At 36.5% G+C, this 26,133-nt stretch overlaps 2 protein-coding genes and 1 long non-coding RNA gene across 4 annotated transcripts; all 3 read left to right on the top strand.

Annotated features, from left to right (window-relative positions):
• The first annotated feature begins 1,031 nt into the window (after positions 1-1,031).
• Positions 1,032-8,867, top strand: LOC146139511 (uncharacterized). The gene is made up of 10 exons (XM_083391753.1): positions 1,032-1,193; positions 1,693-1,848; positions 2,778-2,924; positions 3,427-3,498; positions 4,070-4,228; positions 4,790-4,939; positions 5,590-5,661; positions 6,298-6,456; positions 6,957-7,106; positions 7,929-8,867. The coding sequence occupies exons 1-10, from the start codon at positions 1,145-1,147 to the stop codon at positions 8,210-8,212; spliced, it is 1,398 nt and encodes a 465-aa protein (XP_083247879.1). The 5' UTR covers positions 1,032-1,144; the 3' UTR covers positions 8,213-8,867.
• Positions 8,868-14,345: 5,478 nt separating this feature from the next.
• On the top strand, positions 14,346-20,709 carry LOC146139510 (uncharacterized). Of its 2 annotated transcripts, XR_014501299.1 has the most exons (6): positions 14,346-14,503; positions 16,016-16,617; positions 17,405-17,563; positions 18,095-18,244; positions 19,202-19,513; positions 20,103-20,709. It is a non-coding gene; the product is annotated as an uncharacterized LOC146139510 (long non-coding RNA). The 2 variants fall into 2 exon arrangements; XR_014501300.1 differs by lacking the exons at positions 14,346-14,503; positions 16,016-16,617 and having other exon boundaries at positions 16,700-17,563.
• A 1,597-nt stretch (positions 20,710-22,306) lies between these two features.
• LOC146139509 (uncharacterized) lies at positions 22,307-24,883 on the top strand. Its single transcript, XM_083392472.1, has 5 exons — positions 22,307-22,355; positions 23,210-23,365; positions 23,924-24,070; positions 24,422-24,493; positions 24,654-24,883. The coding sequence occupies exons 1-5, from the start codon at positions 22,307-22,309 to the stop codon at positions 24,881-24,883; spliced, it is 654 nt and encodes a 217-aa protein (XP_083248598.1).
• The last annotated feature ends 1,250 nt before the right edge of the window (positions 24,884-26,133 follow it).

Raw genomic sequence — 26,133 nt, 5'->3', positions numbered from 1 at the left:
TCGCGGCATAAACCGATGATTTAATCTCACAACCAGAATAGCGTTCAGCCGCATGCTTAAGCCGCAGTGACTGGCGATGTTATTATTAAGGCAAATCATCAAAAATTCCCAATCCACATTTAATTTGTTTCCACGGTTAGGTTCAGTCCAGTAATTATTGTTACTCATTGCACGTTACATCTTCGTGGACAGACAGGCATATTTTAAGATAAGCGTTAGTCGTTTAAACTGTAAAATTGTGTTCCACTCGTTTCACTGATTTAAATGGATTTTAAATACTATAAAAATAATCACGTTCGATTCTGAACAAATTGTATATTTACTGACACCCTATATTATTGCAATACACCTTTCCTAAGTAGCTTACTATGTATATCGCTATGAAAAATAAGAATTTAAAATGAATGAATCAATTCATCGGTCCTAACCAGGGGGCGTATCAAGGATTTTTGTTTAAGGGGCCATAAAAATTATGAGTGATGACGTCACAAAGTTTCGTCGTGGCATCACGCTATAAAAACAATTCTTTAAAACATTGTAGTTCTCGTATTTACATATAGTAAAATACGAAATCTTTTTTTTTTGGAGGACATGGCCTGATGACCCACCTGGGATCCTTCCCGGGCCACAACACTCCTACAGGTGTGTTTGTCGTGCTACACAACTATCTCTGATATAAGTTCATTGATGAATCACACGGTGCAACACGACGACCAAAATCAAAATAGTATTCCCAAAGAAAGATTTATGTTCCGACCAATGAGTTGACAACATCTCAAGGACCACACATGAGGTGTTTCACCGCCGCTAAATTTCACGCTTTTGGAAATCCCAAACGATCGTGGGGAAAAAGTCGTGTGGGAGAAAACTTAACCTTTGCCAAAAGAATTACTGTTTACTCGAAAAACCCTTTCAGAAAATTTTCCGTCAAATTGCCTCTAAATTTCGGCTTGCATGCTTTTTTCGCCGGAAGGCAAGTCAGGCTATTTATTCCGGGCACGTTTCAAGCAAATTCGTCACGTGCGCTTTGCCATGACGCAGTAAGCTTGGGAGTATATAAGTGAGGGCTAAGCGACCTGTTTCCCACTTTGCAACAGTTGTTAATGCGAAATACAACGAGTTTTTCGTTAACTGCAAGAACATCATGAAGATTGGAATCCTATTAATAGCCCTTCTCTCCGCGGTAGCGTTTGGTGAGTTGCTTAATATATATTGCACTGACAATAGGTAAAATATATTTTGATAACTTAACATAATTAGTCGGATACTCTTTTGCCTCTACAAATCACTGTTGGATTATTTGCAGTAACATATTGTATTCGTAAAGTAGACTGAATGTCTCACAAATCGTAACTAAAAATAAAATACTTTTTACACGATGATAAATTCATTGACATTTAAAAATCGCCTCAATAGAGTCTTGAAGAGGTCATGGATAGCTCGTTATAATGCAAAAATCGTAAAAACAAACACATATTATTCTATTGCATTCATTTGTTTTATTTAACAATAATTCTAGTTGTGTTACGCCAAACGCTATGTTGCTTATAAACTTAACGGCATTTCTGGCCCGGTGTCGCACCTCACGGAAACAAATGGCCGTGTTTTAGATTATTAAGTTCGTTCGAAGCTTAATCTGTCGTAAGATAAAAATGTCCCACAGTTTAAATTTCACTTTCTTTTCATCCCCAGTCCAGGCTGGTCCCGTCGGCGGCCAAGAGCCCCAGGACCCAAGGGGCTGCCGGAGGAAGTGCATGGGTCCCGGCAAGTGCATGTCGAATGAGGAGGTACGCCGCAGGATGACGTCATCAGGCGCTACGTGTCAGACTTGCATAGAAGCGAAATGCGGTATGGAGACTTTGCATTCGGTGTTGCATTCTTCTCACTAACAATACACTAAAGCAGTGGTTCTGAACCGGGGTGCAGCGGCATATTTAGCAATCTTCAAGAATCTGATTTTTGCTCAACTCTAACAACTTTTTGTGTAAGATTAGAGTGGAACATATCCAATTATAACTTCCTACATTATGTAGAGTTGATGTGTGTTGTTTCAGTTCCGTTTATTGTGTCATTATAGTGAATTACCTACGGAAAAATGTCGTAATGGTGCCGCAATGTACTTTTCATTTCTGAGGGGTGCCGCAACCATAAAAGGTTGAGAAACACTACAATAAAGGATGGAATTAAATGTGAATACGGTCTATGCGCGAAAGCATGTCAATTAACTAAAACGCAAAATGTGAAAAGTTGCTTTCATAAACCATTTCACATTTTACATTATTTTCTTAACCTGATTAACTTTTATTACACATTTTGCTTATATTGTCAAGAATCGCTATTATTCGAAGTTTGCATTGCTTATTAGGCACATTCGTCAGGTTATATTAAGCCAGGTTATTTATTCTATGTAAAATAATTTCTTTAATTTATATTTTTTACCCTTCTTGAGAAACGGTATTAACGGGTGTTCGGTTAGCCTATTTTTCGAAGACACAAATTCATGCAAATAACAACGCTGTGTTGAACAAAGGCGATTTTTGTAACAATAGGCTGGCGCAAATACTTCCTCCCCTAAAATTGTACTAGGCCTACTTATCTCCTCATCAATAGTGTATAACTGATCTGTAATATCCTCCCTAAAGATTACCGTACTATAATAATCTACGATCTCCTCCTTAAAATTGTGCTATAGTGATCTGCGATCGGCTCCCCACAAGTGTAATGCCTACTGGAATTATGTAAACGTGTATTACGTAAAACGGGTACCGATTTTGCAGGGGCCGTGGACCAGTATATGAACAAGGCCACACGATTGCCTTGTGTGAGAAACGCGAGGAACGTCTGCGTTTCCTGCCAAATTACCGAAGCAGATGAGGCACGGATGTTGAGTTGTGAGTCCTGCTTGTCGAAATGTCCCGGCCAAGGTGAGTGGCAGTTAAACCTTTTTTGGTATATAGAGTTAAGTAAAGCGGTTTGAGAAGTGAAACTAGCTTTTTTTCGTGTCTTTCGAAAACTTTTAAAAATTCTTAAGCGTTTTTTTTCTAGTATTATCTTTGAAAGGATACACTGTGCAAATTTCTGGCTTATGTCAGACTTTATCTTAAATGCCAACAATTTGCTCTGTTTTTTCGTTTGATTGCTATTGTAAGTGTTAGAAAGATATCCACATGATGTTTCTCAGCTTTATGTGGTTAGCTATTAAACCAAGGGATCCACATAAGTATACATATTGAAAATTAGCCCTGAAAAAGTAACACTGGTAAACGATTTTGAGATATAGACTAAGCAAAAAACATTTGGCAAAACGTTTGATGCATCAGCCAACGGTGCTAGTTTTATCGCTGAACCTGGGTAGCTTTAATTTCGAATAGTTTTTCAGCCTAAAGAGATCTTGAATTACTCATATTTCATCATGTCCTCTTTCAGCACAAAGCGGTTCCATGACGGACTCTGGATCACCAGGATCACCTGAAACGCCTGACACGCCAGGAACGCCAGGTGGTAAACTCGATTCCAAGTAGAACTTTATTAACTACACATAATCAAGCGAACAGCATGAAACTAGTGTTCAACAATTTACATCCCGCAGCGTTAATATTCTGTCGGCCTGCAGTATATTGCCCCAATGAAAATAAGATCCAATTGAAATGTTGTCGGGTGCCATTGAAATTATTAAATGATTTAAGTCCCAGTCCAAGTCATTCTCGTAACATGTCAAGTCCAAATCAAGCCATTTGAATTAAAATAAAATGTTAATTAGGTAGTAAGTCGTTGGAAAATTTGTAAACGTGTCCGATTTTGAGAGATTAATTAGTAAACTACCAAAATATTACCACGTAGCAATCAAACTGTTGTTACCAAATATTATCTAAATTTGTTAAATGAATACATTTTTTTTAAATCACGAACAAGTCATTTGTCCTAAAGACCTAAGTCAAATCATCATTGACTCAAGCGATTACACCCCTAACTAAATAACGTGGCAGCTGCGCCACCAATCTTTGTTGTTATACTGCCTTAGGGTAGAGTACAGCGGTCGTTAAGCTTACAGTTTTATTTTTTTTATAAGGCGGTCAACACGAAAGGCTCAACGAACCAGACGAGAAAACATTGCGCGACTGCTTCAAGGGTTGCGTGACTGCTGAAAACTGCACCAGTCTGAAAGAAGTCCGGAAGCAAATAAAAGCCACCAGTAGTGCCTGTAGATCTTGCATCAAGGAAGAGTGCGGTTAGTTTTAAACTTGACAATATAATCTACATGGCAAATAAACTGGTGGGCAACAGTCACTATGTTGACATTCAGAGTGTTGAAACGTGTGTTCAGTTTTTTATTGAACGTATATCACGCGACATAGAGACTTTTAAAAAGTAATATATCAAATTTATTTTAATCTAACGACCATATACTTGCAGACCAATCATGACTTGTTCCACAAACATTGCATTTGGCAGTGGAATAAATTCATTGTTTTGACCTGAACAAAATTTTACCTAATTTTTTTGGACCTTTGCTGGAAATTCACTTTAAATTTATTGATTTATAGTCCAACTTATTTTTTTGCCTTATATGCAATAATACGGTATGCAGTTTAGTTCATTTTTGCAGTATAGTGTAGTGTTTAGGTGGTTCTCTGGATTGAGTTACTTTTAACTCTTAGAGGAAACTTTATACGACAATAGTCCAAAAAAACTTTAATTTTACTATAAAGAAGGAAAGCAAGCAACCAAACTAAAAAACGCATGTCTGCACATCAAGGGCGCTTTTTGACAATTTCGCTCTGATAACCAGGTTCATACGAAACAAGCAACAGGACCGATATCGTGGTTTGCATCTGGGACGCCAAAGAGGATTGTCACGAGTGTCCTGACGTCACAGATGAGGAGGAAGCCAAACAGGAGTCGTGTAACATGTGTATGGGCAACTGTCCGCTCTTTCAAGGTAGACTGTTACGCTTTAAATGCAACTGATTTTTAACATCATTAGAAAGTGTCGTTTTGCATCATTACCGTTTTTGGAAGTACCGCAAAATGCCTTCTCCCTTTTACATGGTTGTCATAGCTTATTATCGTAACTGTAACAGATCTTTTTATTGGAAACACGACAGAATTTAAAATTAATGGTAAATCGCCATCGTCTTAATCAAGACTTTTCGTTCCGCATTTGCACCAACATCAGTTGAGCTCCAAGTGCGTATCGAAACGTCTTTATTATGATGATGTCCATATTCCCGACATATTTGGTTTCTGCTTTTTGAAGCTAAAACAGACCGTTCATCGTGTAAAAAAAATTGCTTATGATATAAGGTACCGTAAAAAAGTGTAAAAAACAAACTTGGCTGTCAAATGGTCGCATATCTTGGCACAACCTCGAACAACTTGCTTTTACATATGTAAAGAGCTATTGGTTGCAATTCCTTACTATGAACAGGTGTCCCTAATAGTTAAGTTCTTCTTACTTTTTGTTTATTTGAACCGGCAAGGAACTTAAATTACATAGAAAAAAATAAAGTTTTGTTTCATTTGATGGTTTTTATATTAGTCTTCGTAGCCTTCTAATTTACCCTTATTTAATATATCAAAACATTACAGCACAAGGAGGTTCTACCACAAACTCAGAAACTCCCAAAACCCCAAAAACCCCAGGAATGCCAGAAGTGCCAGGTAACATTTTCTTTAAATACGTATAAATCACCATTGGTTGCGTTTTTGCGTGCACATGCAATGACTCATGCACCGAAATACGCGTGTATTTTTTTTTTTTGAATAGACATAAAAGCACCCTACCGTTCGTCTCCAGTAATAATCATTTATCAGAACGGGCTCCACTATTTTAACGTGTATGTTGTCGGACGACGAGATTTATTTTACATTGGAAAAATTAAAAATATATCAGCTTTAAATGGATACGAATTTTTAATCGCACTGAACAACTTCTCAAATAAATGCCAGAAGGCTGTAAAAGATTCTAAAATCTGACGCTTAAAAAAAATGTAGAGGATCAGGACAGGAGTGGCTTTCGTAATTTTGTTCCGTATGGTAGCAAAGCGACGACGCGCTCGCGCGCACTGGCATACATTTTCGGACTTTAGTACTTAAAATAGTAATAAAAAAACACGAAAATTGACATTAGACATCCTTAATATAACTCAAATACAGCCTAAACGAAAAGCCACATAAAACTGGTTGAAGAGCCGTGAACGGTGTTTTTAGCCACCCCTGCTAGATTTGAAACATTTACCGTATTGCTGCGTTAAATTGCGAGAATTTGCTGAGCACATTTTGTCTTTATTTCGCAAGGACGCAACCAGGCAAGCTCGGAAGAAGGAGATAACAAAGCTCTAGGCGATTGCTTCAAGGGTTGCGTGGCTACTAATAACTGCACCAGTCTGAAGGAAGTCAAGAAGCAAATAAAAGCAACCGGCAGTGCTTGCAGATCTTGTATTAAGGAGGAATGCGGTTAGTGTTTTTTTTTAGATATTTATTTCTTTCTGAAGATAATGCACAACTACTTAATATGTTTAAGGGTATTTTGGCTAATTGACTTTACCCTTCCAATAACTTTTTAATAAAGCGCCCCTTAATAATTTATTTACACCTATATAAGGATTCGTTTGATTACTTAGTTCAAATAGGTGAAATAAATGAGTCCCCCTGTAACAAATATACTTTGTGCAACTTTTTCCAAAATACGTTTAACAGCCATTTTTGTCTAAAATTAACTTGACTCCACTAATCAGGCATGAAATAATAACTTTGAAAACTGTCTCTATATAATTCAAATACAAAAATCACTTAGTGTACACTGACAATTGATTCGTATTGTCAATAAAACTCGTATTTATGAAAGTGGCACTTGGAGACTTCTGGCGACCACACTTAAAAACATTTGACAACAACCTAACAAATCTATAGTACAGTCATTTGGCAAAGTTTTGACACTTTTTGTCGGTCACCAGGAGAGTACGAAAATGGCAAGGACATCAATACCGTTGTGTGCATTTTGGATGCCAGGGGGGAATGTGACGAGTGTCCTGACCTCACAGATGAGGAGGAGGCCAAACACAATTCATGTGGCGTGTGCATGGAGAATTGCTTGCCCGACCAAGGTTGGTATGATTTCTTTGCTGCGCGTTCGTTGATATTTTTTCTTATAAACGGAAACACAACCTAAACCTAAAAGCCGCATGCGGTGCGCGAGCCGCGGTTTGGCCACCACTGATGCTGTATGTAGAGCATTACAGGCTATGTAGCACAGCAGCCTAACAATAATATAGATTTGAAACATTTTTACTTTCTATGCTGCACGTTTATTTATATTTTTTTAAATTAAGTGAATAAATGCCGCGCCAATGAGTAGCAGTTTCTTTAAAAGTACACCAATTGTTTCTCTGAAGTGTTGTTCAGCACTTTAGTGATTAAACCAATATTATATGAGCTATTTGTATTTACATCTACGCATGTCGGCAAAATTTTAATAAACACATGATTGTTTGAGTAATGTATTTACCGCAATTTTTTTATCAGAAAATTGCATTTTTAAGGGTTTTGATATCTTTTAGAAATGTACTTGAGTCACTATTTTACATGACTTAAGTAAAGACTGTCGGACAAATAACTTGACTTAGTGAGAATCAAATTATAAATAAATTTCGATCGAATTTAGTTAGTTTTTCAACTTTAATTTTGCTAAGAGTTTTGCTGGATTAATATTTATTTTTGTTTAATAATATTAATCAATATATTTCCTAGCATTGGACGAGTTACTAATTTAATAGGTATGTTTTTCGCAAATGACTTAACGTTGACTTGCATAAATACAAATGACGAACCTTTTCTAGCTTTAAAATGAATTAATACTAAAAGTAAAAAAAATCACTCGGAATTGGTGAACTCAAATGACCTCAAAAAATTTAAATTTCTCAACGCAGGCCCACATGAAGGCGGCCTCGAGGGGGAGTACGAAGGCCCGGGGTACCCAGGTGGGGAAATTCCCCGAACCCCCCACCCCAGTGAACCGACAGACCCGAGTCCCGTGACCCCGACTGTTCTAAGCCAGAGCGACTTCCTAACCCAGCTTATGGCTTGCGTCACTAAGCAGCAGCAGTGCGCCGCCTGTCCCTCGGTGGGTGAGCTGAGTGCCACGTGTGCAGAGTGCAAGAAATGCACGGACAACCCAGCGTTTAGCAGTGAGTCGTTATTTTTGTGCTCGTAAAATATACCATTTTGAGGTTCGGAGCCACCATTGAAGCATGTTGTAAAGAGTATAAAACTGTTTTTCAATATTAATAGCAGCGTTTTATATATGTGTGGCTTATTACTTGAACGTTTAAACAACCTGACCTAAATTGCATTTAGCCTTTTTACTTCGAGTTCTCAGCAACGCCAAAACGCTTTACATTTCAATATATTTATTCCGATTTTTTCTTGTAACAATCATTTTGGCAAAAACAAAAAAATTGTTCAAATCTTCTCAATAACACTTAATTATAAATCGCAATTCTTTGCCAAGCCCAGATATAATAGTGGTAGTAAGTTTTGTTTGGATTAATTTAATAATCAGTTGTTTGTTTAAAGTTCGTAATTTAACGAAACACCTTGAACTACGATTGCTCTACTGATACGTTCCACGATAGTATTTTTACAAACAAAAGTTGAATAGTTTTGAAACAAAGTGGAAAAGCCTTTTAAAAGTTTTGTTGAATCCGTTATTTTCCTTTTTCAGAAATTCTTCTTATTTTTGGATCGCAATTTGGTCCTGTAATACCAGGACCGTACCGCAAGTAAATCATATCATCGCAAAGAAGCAAAGAATGTTATCATTAAAGACGTATTCCACTTGAAAATACAAATCCAGTATTTGAGAACTATATATTGTGTTAATACGGACTTTTAAACGTATTCAAGAATTGTGTGTGTAGGATAAGCAGCTTGAAAAATAAGCCGATAAAAATAACTATTTTTTACTGAAACATCGATAAGTTTAACTTAGAATTTTTAAGAGGGTGTTTGTGTATATAACTTTATACAGTTAAATCTATTAGCAAAATAACCCAAATGGTTTTACATAACAATTCGATATATGTATTAAAGACGAAAGCTTTCATTTACCACGTCATTTCGAAACATGTTGTTGGACACGTCGAAATACACCAGTGTTACAAATTGCCAATCTTATGCAAACAGGTTATTGTCACAACCTTAATCATGGACTAACACCAGAATCAACAGTTGTTAAATTATAAAATATAATGACTAAAGATAATATATGACAGATAATTATGCAGACTTCTACAAATGCGTCAAACCTTTATGTATGTAAAGCGTCGACACTTCATAGCTGCTTAGACAGTTTTAAAATGTATCTATATTCTCTTTTTAAGGTCTAACCATTTAAACAAAAATAAGAAATGATACTTTTATAATTTAATTACGTAAAGCAAAACGAGCGCGATACGATTTGCTAATGAAACACAAGATAGATAATTTATTTTGCAGTGGAAATTTTGCAAATCAACTGAACCGCTGAACTACCCTGAAGAATGGTAACAATGGGGACGAAAACTCGTATCACTAATATTACAGTTTACCTGCATGTTTGTCCGCCACGGGCAAAGCCAAGTAATAGTTTAATTTAAAGAAGAAAAGCATTTCCCATAGTGTTTTACTTTTTGAAACAAAAAATCACGATCTCTTTTTCCCGCCAGGAAACTGCAAAAAACCTGCAAAGAACCAATGTGAATTGCAATATTTTATTTTGTGTTTCGACATTTTTGTAGATGCAAATCGGAAAAAGAATTTCGAAACAACACTGTTGTTGACGTATATTGAATCGGTAATACGATAGTGACACCCGGCCAAATACGTTACTTCTTTATTCAAGAAAAACAGGGAAATTCTTTTTATCGTCAGCTGGAGATATAAATCTAATCTCTACACTCCCGTTTTTGTGTCGAAATAATGGCGAAATTGTAGCTTGCAGTTGATGTGTCTAAGCGAAAAAAAATAAATGTTTTATCTTAAAAACAGATTAACGTTCAGCCGCGTATTCAAGCCTAGCTATGTCAGTATTAAGGCAACTCATAAAAAATTTCCAATCCACATTTAATTGATTTGTGTCGGTTAGGTTCTGTCAAGTAATTATGCTATGCTCATTGCACGTTACACCTTCGTGGATTCGAGATACACATCTTGAGATAACGATTAGTCCTTTTATCGATAGAAATGTGTTTCAACTAATTTAGCCAGATTTAACATACAATACTATAAAAAATAATCTCGTTCGATTGTAAAAAAATATTTGTTAAATGCATGCAATATTCCAACATACCTTGCCCAAGTTCTATACATATGGCTATGGAAGATAAAAAATCAAAATCAAAAAATAAATACATACGTCTCAAACAATGGCCGATCCATTTTTTTTGTCTGAGGGGTCAAGAAAATATTTAGGGATGACGTCACAAAGATCTTCATGACTGACGTCATAACACAATTCTTGTGAGCACTCTAGTGTTCTGAAAATATCGAAAAAAATTGTATTTACATAGTAAAATTTGAAAACAAAGAAAGAGCAGCATGGTCTAATGCCCCAACCTGAATACGCCCCTGGCCGCAACACTCTAGAGGTGTGTTTTCGGGCTACACAACTACCAAAAATATACGTTCACCCATAAATCACACAGTGCAGCAGGACGACCATAATCGAAATGTTATTCCAATAAAAAGATTTGCGCTCTGAGCAATGAGTTGACAACTTCTTAAGGGTCGCACACCAGTTGTATCGCCGCTAAATTTCACGCTGTCGGAAATCCCGAAAGATCTTGTGGAAATTTTCTGCATCAACCTCTACCAAAAGAAATACTGTTTACTCGAAAACTCTAACAAAAAAACTGCCATCAAATTGCCTCTAAATTTCGTCTTGCATGCTTTTTTCGCCGGAAGGCAAGTCATGCTACTTATTTTCGGTAACGTTTTGAGCAAATTCGTTTCGAGTGCTTTACCGTGACGCAGTGAGTTTAGAAGTATATAAGTAAAGGCTAAGCGACCTGTCTCCCACTGTGCAACAGTGGCTAGTGGAAAAAGAACAAGTTTGTTGCAAACTGTCAAAACATTATGAAGATTGGAGTCCTAGTTATTGCCCTTCTCTCCGCGATAGCGTTTGGTGAGTTTCTTTGCACTGACTTAAATTTATAGATATATAGGGTTTTGGGAAGTTAATATAATTAGTCGGACTCGTTGTTTGAACATCTGCTTGTTCCGTAACATATTTTATACGTAAAGTAGGTTGAATGTCTCATAAAATCTTGAAACCTTATTCCACTAAAGATAAAATACTTTAAACACGACAATAAATTCATGGACATTTAAAAAGCGCCTCAATAGAGTCTTAAAGTGGTCATGGACAAATCGTTATAATACAAACATCGGAAAGACAAATGCATATTATTTAATTGAATTCATTACTGTTTTATTTAACAATAATTCTACAAACACTATGTTGTTTTCGGCCTTTCTCTGACCAGGTGTCGCACTAAAAGGGAGGGAATAGACGTGTTTTAGCATATTAAGTTCGTTCGAAGATCATCAGTCTGCCAAAGATAAAAATGAGCCACAGGTTAAATCTCGCTTCCTTTTCATCCCCAGTCCAGGCTGGTCCCATCGTCGCCCAAGAGCCCCAGGACCCAAGGGGTTGCCAGAGGAAGTGCGTGGGTCCCGGCAAGTGCATGTCGAAAGAGGAGATACACCGCAGGATGATGTCATCAGGCGCTACGTGTCAGACTTGCATAGAGGCCAAATGCGGTATGACGCTTTGCATTAGTGTTGTATTCTTCAATAAACTTAAGCCATGGCTCTCCGGCACCCTGGGGGGCCATTTCTAATGCTCAAGGGCGCCGCGACATATTTGGCAATCGTCACGAACCTGATTTGTGCTCTTTTACAACTTTTTGTGTAAGATAAAGTGGAATAAATTTAATTATAACTTCCTACATTATGTAGAGTTGATGTGTGTTGTTCAGTTGCGTTTATAGTGCTATTATAGTGAATTACCTACGGAAAAATCTTGTAGGAGTTCCGCAGTCTATTTGTTATTTCTGAGGGTTGCCGCAACCATAAAAGGTTGAGAAACCCTACAATAAAGGTTGGATTGAAATGTGAATACGTTGTATGTGCGAAAGCATGTCAATTAAGTAAAATGCAAGTGAAGAGTTGCTTTATTTTACTTAATTTTCTTAACAATATTAACTTTCACTACACATTTTGTATAAGTATGTTGTCAAGAATCTTTTTTTTTTAAGTTTGCTTTGCTTATTAAGCACATTTGTCAGGTATTTTATTAGGCCAGGCTATTTATCCCATGTAAATATTTTTATTAATTTATTTTTTTCACCTTTTTGTAATTCGGTAACGGGTGTTCAGTTCGCCTATTTGTCGAAGACACCAATTCATGCAAAAAAATATCTGTTGAACAATGGCAATTTTTTTAACAAAAGGCTGGTGCAAATACTTCCTCCCCTATTATTGTACTACTTTTCAATAAAAGTGTTAGTGATCTGCGATCTACTTCCTAAAAATGTGCTTTAATGATATTTAATCTACTTCCTTAAATTGTACTATCATGATATTTAATCTACTCCCTAAAAGTGTGCTAAAATGATATGCGATTTCTTCCCTATAACTGTACTGTCGGCAGGATTTAAATGTATGTAAAATTGATACCGATTTTGCAGGGGCCGTCGACCAATATGTGAACAAGGCCACACGATTGACTTGTGTGAGGAACGCGAGGAACGTCTGCGTTTCCTGCCAAATTACCGAAGTAGACGAGGCACGGATGTTGAGTTGTGAGTCCTGCTTGTCGAAATGTTCCGGCCAATGTAAGTTGAAGTTAAGTCATCCGTCATTTCAGCAGAGCTGTACTATTTTTTGTTCGAATTGGTTATTGGCAGTTCAACGGAAACGGTTTTCGTTGAGTTTTTGCAAAGTTTGGTATAGAGTTAAGTAAAGCAATTTAAGAAGTAAATTTTTTGTTTTTTCGTGTTTTTCGAAAAGGTTTTAACAATCCCAAAGCGTTTTTCGAGTATTATGTCTTTTGAAGGATCCACTGTGCAAATTTCCGGCTTATGTCGACTTTATCTTTTAATCCCAACAATTTGCTCTGTTTTTTCATATGATTGCTATTGTAAGTGTAAGACATACACGTGATGTCAGCTTTACATGGTTAACTATACTAAACCATTGAATCCACATATAGCCTATAAATATAAAGAAAGTTAACCCTGCAAAAGTAACACTGCGGTCAACGATTTTAAAAGTTAGACTAAGCTGAAAAACATCTGGCAAATCGTATAATTCATGAGTCAATTGCTAGTTTTTTCAACCTATTATCGCTGGGCCTGTGTAGTTTATAATTTGCCTTTGGAGCGAATAATTCTTCAGCCCCAAAAAACTAGAATTACTCATATTTCATCATGACCTTGTTCAGCACAAAGCGGCTCCATGACGGACTCTGGATCTCCAGGATCTCCGGGATCGCCTTATACGCCAGAAACGCCAGGAACGCCAGGTGATAAACTCTATTCAAGTTAGAACTTTATTAAATACGCATAACCAACCGAACAGCCTAAAATTAGTGGTCGGCAACTACGGTCAGCGGGGTTAATATTTTCGGCCTGCAGTATATTCCCCAATCAAGATTAGATTAAACTGTTGAGGGATGCCAATTCAACTGAATTTGGTTAACATTTTAAACTGAACAACTATTTTACAAATCTCATTAAACTTTATTTGAAAAAGTGTTAAAGATTTTTTGTTTTAATATATTTAAATAAAATTAGTAAGTTCGACACAAAGCTTTAAATCCGGCCTGCGATTGGCAATATTAACAGTTATGGGTCTACCCTTGACCTTCAGGCTGTTTGCGACCCAATTAAAAAAAAGATTTGGTTGTAACTTTTCCAAATCAGTTTCATAGCATGTCAAGTCCAAGTTAAGTCATTTAAAAAAATCCAAAATGCTAACTTAGGTCCTATAATTCTTAGGAAAATTTGTATACACTTGTCCGATTTCGAGCGATTGACAAGCAACGAACAGTAGCGTAAAACGTAGCCATCACTGTTCCACCAGCAGAAACATAGATGAAAAGCTTTTCAAATATTACCAAACATCATTAAACAAAAACACCTGTATTTTGAAATGCTAAAAAAGTAAATTATTCGAAAGATTTAAGGCAAGTCTATACATTAACTTAAGCGATTATACTCCCACCACTAAGTGGCCATCTCCGCAACCGATCTTTTTTGGTTATAGTGCTTTAGTTTATGGTACATTTTTTTATTTTTAGAAGGAGATCAACACGAAACGCTCAACGAACCAGACGAGAAAACGTTGCGCGATTGCTTCAAGGGTTGCGTGGCTGCTGAAAACTGCACCGATCTGAAGGAAGTCAGAAGGCAAATAAAAGCAACCAGTAGTGATTGCAGAGCTTGCATTGAGGAAGAATGTGGTTAGTTTCAACCTTGACAATATAGTATATAGGGTAGGGTTGTTTAAAAAAACACTTTTTTGTCAATTTTCAGTGGGAACCCCCTGTAATTGTTAGGTTTCGTCAAAAAAAAAGAAAAAATTTGGGCACGTTTGGTTCAGTATTGACCTACGCCAATTTGAAAATTCATATTTAGGCTAAAATTGTTGAAAAAAATAAATTATCCTTCCCCGTTTTTTACTGTTTTTGCATTGCTTTGTAATTGAATAGCTATAAATAAACCTGTTTTACAGTAAAAAAAGTGAATAGTCATGGTATAAATTTTACATTTCAACAACATTTGTTAGGCTGTTTCATACGAAAAATGGCTTAAAATTTAAAATAAAATAGATGCAGCACACATGACATCAAATCAATAAAAAAGTGCATTTAGTCTTCACACAATTATATCAATTACTTATCTGAAGTTCATAAAAACGTGCTAAAGAGCCATTTTTCGTATGAAACAGCCTGACAAATGTTATTTAAATGTGACGTTTATGCCATGACTACTCACTCTTTTACTGTAAAACAGGTCTGTTTATAGCTATTCAATTGCAAAGCAATGCAAAAAAGTAATAAAAAAATTTTAGGGGGAGGATAATTTATTTTTTTCAACAATTTTAGCCAAAATCTAAATTTTCAATTTGACGTGGCACGGTTAATACAGAACGAAACGTGCTCAGATTTGTTTTGTGGGTTTTTTAGACACAACCAAACAATTACAGGGGGTCCCTACTAATATTTGACAAAAAAGTGTTTTTTGAGCAACCCTAATATAGGGCTAATGAGCTGGCGTGCATCAGTCACTATCTTGACATATAAAGCGTTAAAACGTGTAATATATGTTCAGGTTTTATCGAGTGTTAATATCTCGCAACATAGAGGTGTTTATAGAAATAAATATACCAAAATGAAATTAATCTCACGACCATATACTTGCAGACCAAACATGACTTGTCCCGTAAACATTACATTTAAAAAGGCTAATAAATGCATTGCTTGGACCTAACCAAAATGTTACATAATTTATTTAGACATTTTCCGAAAATCCACTTTACTCGGTTGAGCAAAAAGCTACTCTCCTGGGTTTATTGGGTGTTTCCCATGGTCTCCCGTATATATATTAGAAATTATACAAGGGTATCAATATAACTAATATTCTATATGGACACTCATTTAGATTTCTCTGCTTTTACTTTGCCTGTAAAAGCCCGTTTGGCAATGTTGTATCTTAAATAAGGCAATTTATTCACCAACTGACTTTTTAGCCTCTTATCCAATTTTGGTATGCAGTGGAGTGTACTTTTGCAGTATGCAGTGTAGCGTTCAGGTGGTTCTCTTTAATGAGTTACTTTGACCTGTTAGAGGACGGTAATAGGCTAAACGAACGGTAATTTTGCTATAGAAAAGGAAAACAAGGAAATAAACTAAAAAACTGTATTTGTAAACATTAAAAGCGTCGCTTTCTGACAATTTCGCTCTAACAACCAGGTTCGTACGAAACGAGCAACAAAACCGATATCGTGGTTTGCATCTGGGACGCAAAAGAGGATTGTCACGAGTGTCCTGACGTCACTGATGAGGAAGAAGACAAGATGGAGTCGTGTGACGTGTGCATGGCAAATTGTCCGTTCTTCCAAGGTAGACTGTTACGCTTTAAATGTAACTGATTTTCAACACTGTTAGAAAGTGTCGTTTTGCACCATTATCGTTATTTGAAGTACCGCAAAAAGCCTCCCCTTTTCATGGTTACCATAGCGTTTCATCCTAGCTATGATTTTGTAACAGACACTTATATCGGTATAGTATGACAGAAAATAAATAAATGAGAAGGCCATATAGGTCGATTAAATCGCCATCGTCTAACTGAAGACTTTTTAATACGCAAGTGTTCCTAATAATTAAATTCTTATTACTTTTTGTTTAATCGACCCGGCAAGGAATTTAAATGTCACAGTAAAATTTTGTTTATTTTGAAGGTTACCACATATAGCCTACTAATTTTCCTTATTCTACCACAGACTCCGGAGATTTTACCACAGATTCAGAAACTCCCCAAACCCCAAAAAACCTAGGAACGCCAGAAGTACCAGGTAAAATTTTTTTCTAAATGGACAGATGTTTCATAAGTATTAACTACCATTCGTTGAGTCAACCGAAATAAGTAACACCTTTTACATTGGCTAAAATTGATATCCACCTATTTCTCTTCATTTACAAGCATATCTTTAGTAAGCTAAATTCGTAATAAATGTTGCCAACCAAAAATATGTGTAGGCCAACATAAGAGAATTTTGTTTCGCCATTAACGACTTATTAAATAACGCCAGAAGACTATAAAATAAAGAGGAACAGTGCAGGAGCGGATTTGTAATTTTCTTTGAAGGGAAGAGAATAATGTGACTACATATATAAGTATCGCGCACTAATATGTAACGTAAAAAAGGCCAAAATATTCATGGGTAGGAAGAGAAAAAATCGTCCCTTATATAAGTTAGCAAATTGCTATTTGGCCATAAACGCACGACATATTTGTGCCGGCAAGATTTCTAACTTCTAATATTTTTCTAAGTATAGGCTACGACGAAAAGTTTCACGCTAAGCGGCATACATTTTTGCATTTTAGTATTTAAAATAGTAATAAAAACACACGAAAATTGACAACAGACATCCTTGATATAACTCAAATACAACCTAAACGTAAAAGCCGCATAAAATTGGTTGAAAAGCCGCAAGCGGCGATTTAGCCACCCCTGCTATATGTCGAGCATAGCAGGCGATGCAACACAGCAACCTAACAATAATACAGATTTAAACACTTTATCGTATTGCTGCGTTAAGTGCGAGAATTCTGTGCATATTTCTTCTTGATTTTACTAGGACACAGCCAGGAAAGCTCGCAAGATGGAGATAACGAAGCTCTGCGCGACTGCTTTAAGAGTTGCGTGGCTGCTGACAACTGCACCAGTCTAAAAGAGGTCAAGAAGCAAATAAAAGCAACCGGCAGTGCCTGCAGATCTTGTATTAGGGAGGAATGCGGTTAGTGTTTTTATATCTTACTTTCATTCCAAGGTGATATAAATAAAAAGTCCCTCCGTAAAAATACATTTTGCTTTCCGAAGAAAGTTTAGCAACCATTTTTGTACTCCATATAATCAGGCGTGGTACAACAACCTATAAGCAGCGATTTGCAAACAGTTTTTACCTGAAAGACCCATTTTGCTCGTAAGAATAATTGAGAACAGCATCGATAATAGTCACGAGACAGTAATGTTTACTCTATTTCAAAATACAAAAATCACTTAGTATACACTCTCAATTGATTCGTTATTGTCACAAAAATCACCAATAAAGGCATGTTTCGGCCCAGGAGTCAGAGTCAGAGATTATACTATAAATACCATTGTTGCATGAGCTAACAATTGATAATTTTTAAACAAAATAGTAAATTTTGTAAAAGTGTTATTTGAAACTTCTGGCGATTACACTCAAAAACAATTGGAAATAATTTAACAAAGCTATCGTAAAAGTCATTCGGAAAAGTTTTGACACACTTTTGTCGGTCACCAGGAGAGTATGAAAAAGGCAAGGACACCAATACCGTTGATTGCATTTTGGATGCAAGAGGGGATTGTGACGAGTGTCCTGACCTCACAGATGCGGAGGAGGCCAAACAGGATTCATGTGGAGTGTGCATGGAGAATTGATTACCTGATCGAGGTCAGTATTACTTATTTGCTGTTCGTTTGTTTATATTTTTTGTCTTATAAACTGAAACACAACCTAAACTTAAAAGACTCATATGCGACTCGCGAACTGCGGCTTGGCCACAACTAATGCTATATATCGAGCATTACAGGCGATGTAAAACAGACGCCTATCTAATATGGATTTAAAGGATTTTTACATTCTTTGCTGCACGTTTGTTTATGTTTTTTAAATTAAGTGGATCAATGACGCGCCAATTAGTAGCAGTTTCTCTTAAAGTGTACACTAACTGTTTCTCCGAAGTGTTGTTCAGCACTTTAGTGATTAAACCAATATTATATGAGCTATTTGTATTTACATCTACGCATGTCGGCAAAATTTTAACAAACACATGATTGTTTGGGTAATGTATTTACCCATTTTTTAGCAGCAAAATTGCATTTTTAAGAGTTTTGATATCTTTTAGAAATCAACAAGCGTATTGTTTGAAGCGTTAAAATGATAACAACCGATAAAATCTGAATGAAATACGCCAGTTTTGTAATGACTCAAGGTAATACTGTACTTGAGTCACTATTTTATATAACTTAAGTCAAAACTGTCGGACCAATAACTTGACTTAGTGAGAATTAAATTATAACAAAATCAATAAAATTTAGTTAGCTTTTAACTTTAATTTTGCTGAGAGTTTTCTGGCTCAATGTTACATTTTTGTTGTTTAATATTAATCAATATATTTCCTAGCATTTGACGAGTTGCTAATTTAATAGCTTGTATAGCTTTATTTTGATGCGAAATACTTGACTTTGACTTGACTTGTAATTTTACGCAAATGGCGTAACTTCGACTTGCATCAATACAAATGACGAACCTTTTCTAGCTTCAAAATAAATTAATACTTAAAGTAAAAAAAATCACTCGAAATTGGTTAACTCAAATTATCTCAAAAATTCAAATTTCTCAACGCAGGCCCACATGAAGGCGGTCTTGAGGGGGAGTACGAAAGCCCTGGGTACCCAGGTGGGGAAAGTCCCCGAACTCCCCACCCCACGGAGCCAGACGACCCGAGCCCCGTCCAGGCCGTGACCCCTACCGTACTGAGCCAGAGCGACGTTATCAAAACAATTTTTACGATCAGAGTTATTTTTCCTATTTCTGCCGTACCCCAGCTTATGGCTTGCTTCAATAATCACCAGACGTGCGCCACCTGTCCCTCGGTGGGTGAGCTGAGTGCCACGTGTGCAGAGTGCAAGAAATGCACGGACAACCCAGCGTTCAGCAGTAAGTTATTATTATTATTATTATTATTTTATATAAAATATACCGGTTTAAAGTTCGTGGACACCATCGGAGCATGATGCAATTAGCAAAACAGTTTTTCAGTTTCAATAGCTGCGTTTTATATATGCATGGCTTATTACTTGAACGTTTAAACAGCTAGACCTAAAGTTTATTTGCCCTTTCTACAATGGTTGTTCACTAACGCCAAAACGCTTTACAATGCCAATACATTTATTTTCGATTCTCCCTTGTAACACTTTTTTTGGCAAAAACAAATAGGCCATAATTCAAACCTTTAAATATAGTATCGCTAAGCCAATTTTTAATTTTCATTATAACATTACTTATAAATCGTAATGCTATACCAAGTCCACTTATAATAGTATAGTAAGTAAGTTATATTGTCACATAATTTAAATATCACTTTTTTGTTTAAATTTTATAATTTAAGGAAATACTTTGAGCATAAATGCTTAACTGATACGTTCGAAGCTTGTCTTTTCACAAACAAAAGTTGAATAAATTTAAAAACAATGTGCCAAAACCTATCGCAAGTTTTTGTTAATTCCTTTCTTTTTGTCTTTTTCAGATATTTTAAGTATTTTAGGATCGCAGTTTGGTCCTGTCATTTCAGGACCGTAACGCAAGTATATCATATCATCAAAAAGAAGCAAAGAATGTGATCATTAAAGACAAATTACACTTGAAAATGAAAAAGCTGTTTTTGCATGTTGTATATTGTGTTTATACGGACTGCTAAACTTGTTCAAGAATTGTGTGTGTAGGTAGGACAAGCAGCTCGAAAAATAGCCCGATGAAAAATGACTAATCTTCACTGAAAACATCGATAAGTTGAACTTATATTTTTAAGAGAGTGTTTGTTTATACAACTAATACAGTTAAACTTATTAGCAAAATAACCAAAATGCTTTTACATGACAATTATAATTCGATATATGTATAATATCAAAGACGAAAGTTTTTATATACCACGTCATTTCGAAACAAGTTATTGGACACGTCGAAATACACCAGTGTTGCAAATTGGCTATTCTTATGATAGCAAGTTGTTGTCACAAACTTAACATTGGGCTAACGCCAGAATCAACAGTTATTAAATTATACAATAATGACTAAAGATAAAATATCCAAACATGCGACAGACAATTATGCAGACTTCTACAAATGCGTCAAACCTTTATGTATGTAAAGCGTCGACACTTCATAGCTACTTAAACAGTTTTAAAATGTTTATATTATCTTTTTAAGGTCTACCCATTTGAATAAAAATAAGAAATTATGTTTTTTATAATTTAATTACGGAAAGAGATACAAGCGATACGATTTGCTAATGAATAGTTAATTAAATAGGTAACACCAGATAGGTAATTTGTTTTGCAGTGGAAATTTTGCAAATCTACTGATCCGCAAATTTAAGTACCCTGAATAATGGTAACCATGGAAACGAAAACTCGGTAAAACGTATCGCTAAGATGGCAGTTTACCTGCATGTTTGTTAAGTAACAGTTTATTTCAAAGAAAAAAAAAGTGTTACCTAATTTTCTTTTTGACACAAATATATCATGAACAACTCACCTGGAAACTGCAAAAAAACGTGCAAAACACGATGTGTTTTACAATATTTTATTTTATGTTTAGACCTTTTCGGAGATGCACATCGGAAAATAAGTTTTGAAACGACGCCGTTGTTGAAGTATTTTTAATCGATAATTAATACGGCGTTGCTCTCTGGTAACCGCTTTACTTATTTTACAGGGAAAACAGGAAAATTCTTCTTATCGGCGGCTGGAGATATAGATCTAATCTCCACACACCCCTTTTTGTGGCAAAATGATGGCGAAATTGTAGTTTGCAGTTGATATATTTAAGCGCTCGCGGCATAAACCTAAGATGTTATCTCAAAACCAGATTAACGTTCAGCCGCATGGTCAAGCCTAGCAATGTCATTATTAAGGCAATTCATCGGAATTTTCCAAACCACATTTAATTGATTGCCTCAGTTCAGAGACATCTTTACGTTTGATTATGAAAAATCGTATGTTTAATGAATACAGTATTCGAACACAACTTCCCCAAGTGATATGTACATCGCTATGGAAGATAAGAAATCATAATATAGAAACAAATAAATACGTCCCAACAACTAGAGGCGAAGGCAGGATTTTTGTTTGAGGGGGCATTAAAGTCATTGGGGATGACCTCAGAAAGTTCCATCATTACATGACGTCATACAACAATTCTTAAACGCACTTGATAGTTCTTGGGCGAACAAAAAAAGTTGTATTTACATTGTAAAACTGGAATAAAATATTGTGAGGATATGACCTGATGGTCCACCCTGGTTACGCCCCTGGCCGCAACACGCCTACAAGTGTGTTTGTTAGGCAACACCACTATGTCCAATAAGATTCATGCTCTGAGCAATGGGTTGACAACTTCAAGGGCCGCACATGAGTTGTTCGTTCTATCACCGCTATATTTCACGCTGTAGGAAATCGTAAAGGATCCTGGAGAAACTTGCATCAACCACTGTCAATTACTGTTTACTTGAAAACTCTACCAGAAATTTTCATGTCAAAATGCCTCTAAATTTCTAGATGCATGCTTACGCCGGGGGGCAAAGTCAGACTACTAATTTCGAGCTCGAATCAAGCAAATTCGAACGAGCGCATTTAGAGAATATACGTGAAGGCTAAGTGACGTGTTTCCCACTTTGCAACAGTCGCTAGTCTGTGAAAGAACGATTTTATTTTATTAATCTGCAAAAACATCATGAAGATTGAAATCTTCTTCATTGGCCTTCTGTCCGCGGCAGCGCTTGGTGAGTTGACTTATATATATCGCACTGACTTTAATTAGGTAAAATATAAGGTTTTGAGAAGTAAATATGTGTCGGATACTCTAGCCTCTTCAAATCACTGTTTGAATAGCTGCTTTCTCAGTAACATGTTGTATACGTTAAGTAGGTTGAATGTGTCAAAAATCGTGATGTTTTAATCCACTAAAAGTGAAATATTTTAACACCAAGATAAATGCATTCAATGAAACATTCACACATATGTGCGTTAATAACTGAGATCTAGCCCTTCGAAGCTGCTTTTTGACCAACGACTATACGGCTTACGTATAATTTGTCAAACAGATTGAGCAAGCATTGGCGCATGGTTGTTTCTAGACTCGTTCCCTTCTGAGCCTGCACAGCTCAGTTGGTAGAGCGACGGTCCCGGCTTGACCGGAGGTCGTGAGTTCGAACCTCACTGCAGGCTAGTTGTTTTTCTAGTCTGCTCTGCTTGCATCATAGATCAACAGATTCGGTGAGTCTGCGATGGCTTTAGGTGTACCAAGATAAATGCATTGACATTTTAAAATCGCCGTGTCTTGAAGAGGTCATGGATAGTACGTTATATCACAAAGTTCGTATTGACAAGCACGTATTGTTTCACTGAATTCATTAGTGTTATATTTAGCAATAATTCTAGTTGTATTACGCCCAAGATTACGTTGCCTATATACTTAACGGCCTGTCTCTGAACCGGTGTCGCACCTAACGTAAAATATAACAATTTATTAAAACGGATGGCCGTGGTTTAAAATATTAAGTTCATTCAAAGCTCAGTTTGTCCGAGATGAAAATGTTCCGCAGTTTAAATCTCCCTTTGCTTGACCCTCTTGCAGTCCAGGCTGGTCCGATCGGCGCCCAAGAGCCCCAGGACCCAAGGGGATGCCAGAGGAAGTGTGTGGGTCCAGGCAAATGCATGTCGAACAAGGAGATCCACAGCAGGTTGGCGACGTCGGGCGCTTCTTGCAAGACTTGCATAGAGGCCAAATGCGGTATGGACGCTTTGCATTCGTGTTGCATTCTTCTCCTTAATAATACACTAATGACTGGAATTAAATGTGAACACGGTATAAACGCAAAGAAAGCATGCAAATTAAGCAAAATACAAGATTCGAAGAGTTGCTTTCATCAAAAAATCATTTCACCAACTAACTTTTTTAGCGGGATTAACTTTTATTTGCACATTTTTTATATTTTCAATAATCGTAATTATTCAAATTTCGCTTTGCGTATTAAACACATTCGCCTGGTTATATTAAGCCCAGCTATTTATCCCATGTTAAATAATTTAATTGATTTATTTTTTAACCGTCTTGAAAATCGGTGTTCAGTTTGCTTATTTTTCGACTAAACAATATTAATGCAACACAGAACGTTTTACTTATCAACGGCGATTTTTTAACAATCAGCGGGCGCAAATACTTCATTCCCTGAAATTGTACTTCTTATCTCCTTCTAAAATTGTACAACTGATTTGTGATTTCCTCACTGAACGTGTACTACTGGCTGGAATTAAATGTGTATTATGTAAAACGGCTACCGATTGGCAGGGCCCGTGGAACAGTATGTTGCGAACAAGACCCGACTTATTTGTGTGAGGAACATGAGACACATCTGCGTTTCCTGCAAAATCACAGAAGCAGACGAATCGCGGATGTTGAGTTGTCAGTCGTGCTTGTCGAAATGTCCCGGCCAAGGTGAGTTGCAATTAAACCTTCCATGGTTTCAGCAGCTTTATAGTGTTTTGTTTGAAGTTGTTATTGATAGCAAAACGGAAACAGTTTTCGTTATATTTTATACAAAGTTTGTCATATCGAGTTAAGTAAAGCAGTTTGAGAAGGGAAACTAATACATTGTTGCGGCACCTTTTAAAAATCCTAAAGCAATGTTTGAATATTATTTATTTTAAAGGATTCCACTTCTTCATAATTTTTGTTTATCCAAACCGGCAAAGAATTCGAACGTCACAGAAAAATTAGGTTTTGTATAATTTAAAGACTACCATATTAGTCTTCGTAGCCTTATAATTTACCTTTATTGTACCACAGACTCCACAGATTCTACCGCAGACTCAGAAACTCCCAAAACCCCAAAAAGCCCAGGAACGCCAGAAGTGCCAGGTAACACTTTTTTTAATCGACGATACTTATTTAATAGGTATTCCTTGAGTTAAAACAAAGAGTGACACCTTTCACATTGGCAGAAATTGATCTCACCTATTTTTCGTTACTTACACACACACTGTTATTAAGCTGTATATTACTTCCTTTTTATCCCCAGTCCCGGGTGGTCCCATCGGCGGCCAGGAGCCCCAGGACCCAAGGGGTTGCCAGAGGAAGTGCGTGGGTCCCGGCAAGTGCATGTCGAACAAGGAGATCCACTCCAGGATGGCGGCGGGCGCTACGTGCAAGACTTGCATAGAGGCTAAATGCGGTATAGACGCTTTGAATTCGTGTTGCATTCTTATCCCCGAAAAATACACTAAAGCAGTGCTCTTTAACCTTTTTTAGTATGGTGAACCCTTAAAGTTGTTGTGACGAACTCATGCACCCAGGGTCGGATTAAGGGTACTGTGGGCCTAAGGCTATTTACCAGGGAAGGGCCTAATTTTGCAAACGAGGCTGCAAAAAGTAGTAAAAATACATACCTACATGAAAAATTGAAATTATTTAGGCTACTGCAAAATGACACAAACATAATATAAAAACATGTAATAAATGTAATTAAGTGTCATAGACTCATTGTAGGCGAGCTGTGGGCCAGTGGGTCACTTTTGACGTTTTTGCATCTGCAGGTTTTTTATTTACCTCGTAAAAAAGGACTTTGAGGTCGTAACGTGAAGTTTAATCTACCCTTCAATATACAACAGCATTTAACTCAAAATGTAAGAAGAGAAAAGTTGAATAAGTGCACCTACTTTCTAATTATTTAAAAAATCAGTCGTTTTAAATTAAACTAACTTAGTTTTGGACTCCGCCGAGATATTTTTGTATATTCGACTAATGTTTTGTCACTACATTCGCCGAGATGATTCCTAGATTTTATTTTAATAATGCGTTACTATTGTTTGGCAAATACGCGTGCATAAGCTAGCTCAGTGGCAGCAACCTATTTCTAGTCGCGGGACAAAACCAAACTAAGAAAGTCCTCCGCAGGCCGCACAAAATGTTAATTAAGAATTGTGTTATTAAAATGTTAGAACAACTGTGAATCAGGCGGGTCTCGGATCTTTTGCACCTAAAGATGTGTTTATTTACGTTTACGGAGGAAGTAACGTGTTGACGCAAATTAAAATTCGAGTCCACACCTCGTCATCCATACTATTTATAAAAAATGTGATAAAACTACTTTGAGAAAAGGCAATAACCTTAATAGTTAATCTATTCCGCGTTTGTTAACCTTTTTAAGTCCGGGCGCACCCGGCGAGCGAAGCAAGCGCGATTTTTTTGGTACCGGCATTTTTTTTAAACTTATTGCTGTTTTTTATTACATTGCCGAAAATAAAAGATAAAAAAATGTTAAAATTGATATCATTAATATTTTGTAACATACGTTTTCGGTTTGTCTGCAACGGTAAAAAAGCGCAGATGTACTTAAAAACACAGCATCAAAACGTAAACAAACTGGACGTAGAACGAACAAGCGCTCGAATCGCGAAAATTTTTCGCACTTACGTATAGTTAAAAAGTCAAAAATTAGGCCTATTTGAAATGGACTCGCGTTTAGTTGTCGAAGAGGCGGCGGGCCGGATGAATTACAT

The sequence above is a fragment of the Ascidiella aspersa genome, chromosome 6 (genome assembly GCF_963924565.1).
Source record: "Ascidiella aspersa chromosome 6, kaAscAspe10.2, whole genome shotgun sequence".
Lineage (NCBI taxonomy): Eukaryota > Metazoa > Chordata > Ascidiacea > Phlebobranchia > Ascidiidae > Ascidiella > Ascidiella aspersa.
Note: the sequence above shows the minus strand (reverse complement) of the source record. Positions and strands in the feature narration are given on the sequence as shown.

Coding starts and splice junctions, on each gene's coding strand:
- LOC146139509 (XM_083392472.1), top strand. CDS start 22,307: ATGAAGATTGAAATCTTCTTCATTGGCCTTCTGTCCGCGGCAGCGCTT. Junction 22,356..23,209: donor TCTGTCCGCGGCAGCGCTTG/GTGAGTTGACTT, acceptor ACCCTCTTGCAG/TCCAGGCTGGTCCGATCGGC. Junction 24,071..24,421: donor GTCGAAATGTCCCGGCCAAG/GTGAGTTGCAAT, acceptor ATTGTACCACAG/ACTCCACAGATTCTACCGCA.
- LOC146139511 (XM_083391753.1), top strand. CDS start 1,145: ATGAAGATTGGAATCCTATTAATAGCCCTTCTCTCCGCGGTAGCGTTT. Junction 2,925..3,426: donor GTCGAAATGTCCCGGCCAAG/GTGAGTGGCAGT, acceptor GTCCTCTTTCAG/CACAAAGCGGTTCCATGACG. Junction 3,499..4,069: donor TGACACGCCAGGAACGCCAG/GTGGTAAACTCG, acceptor TTTTTTTATAAG/GCGGTCAACACGAAAGGCTC.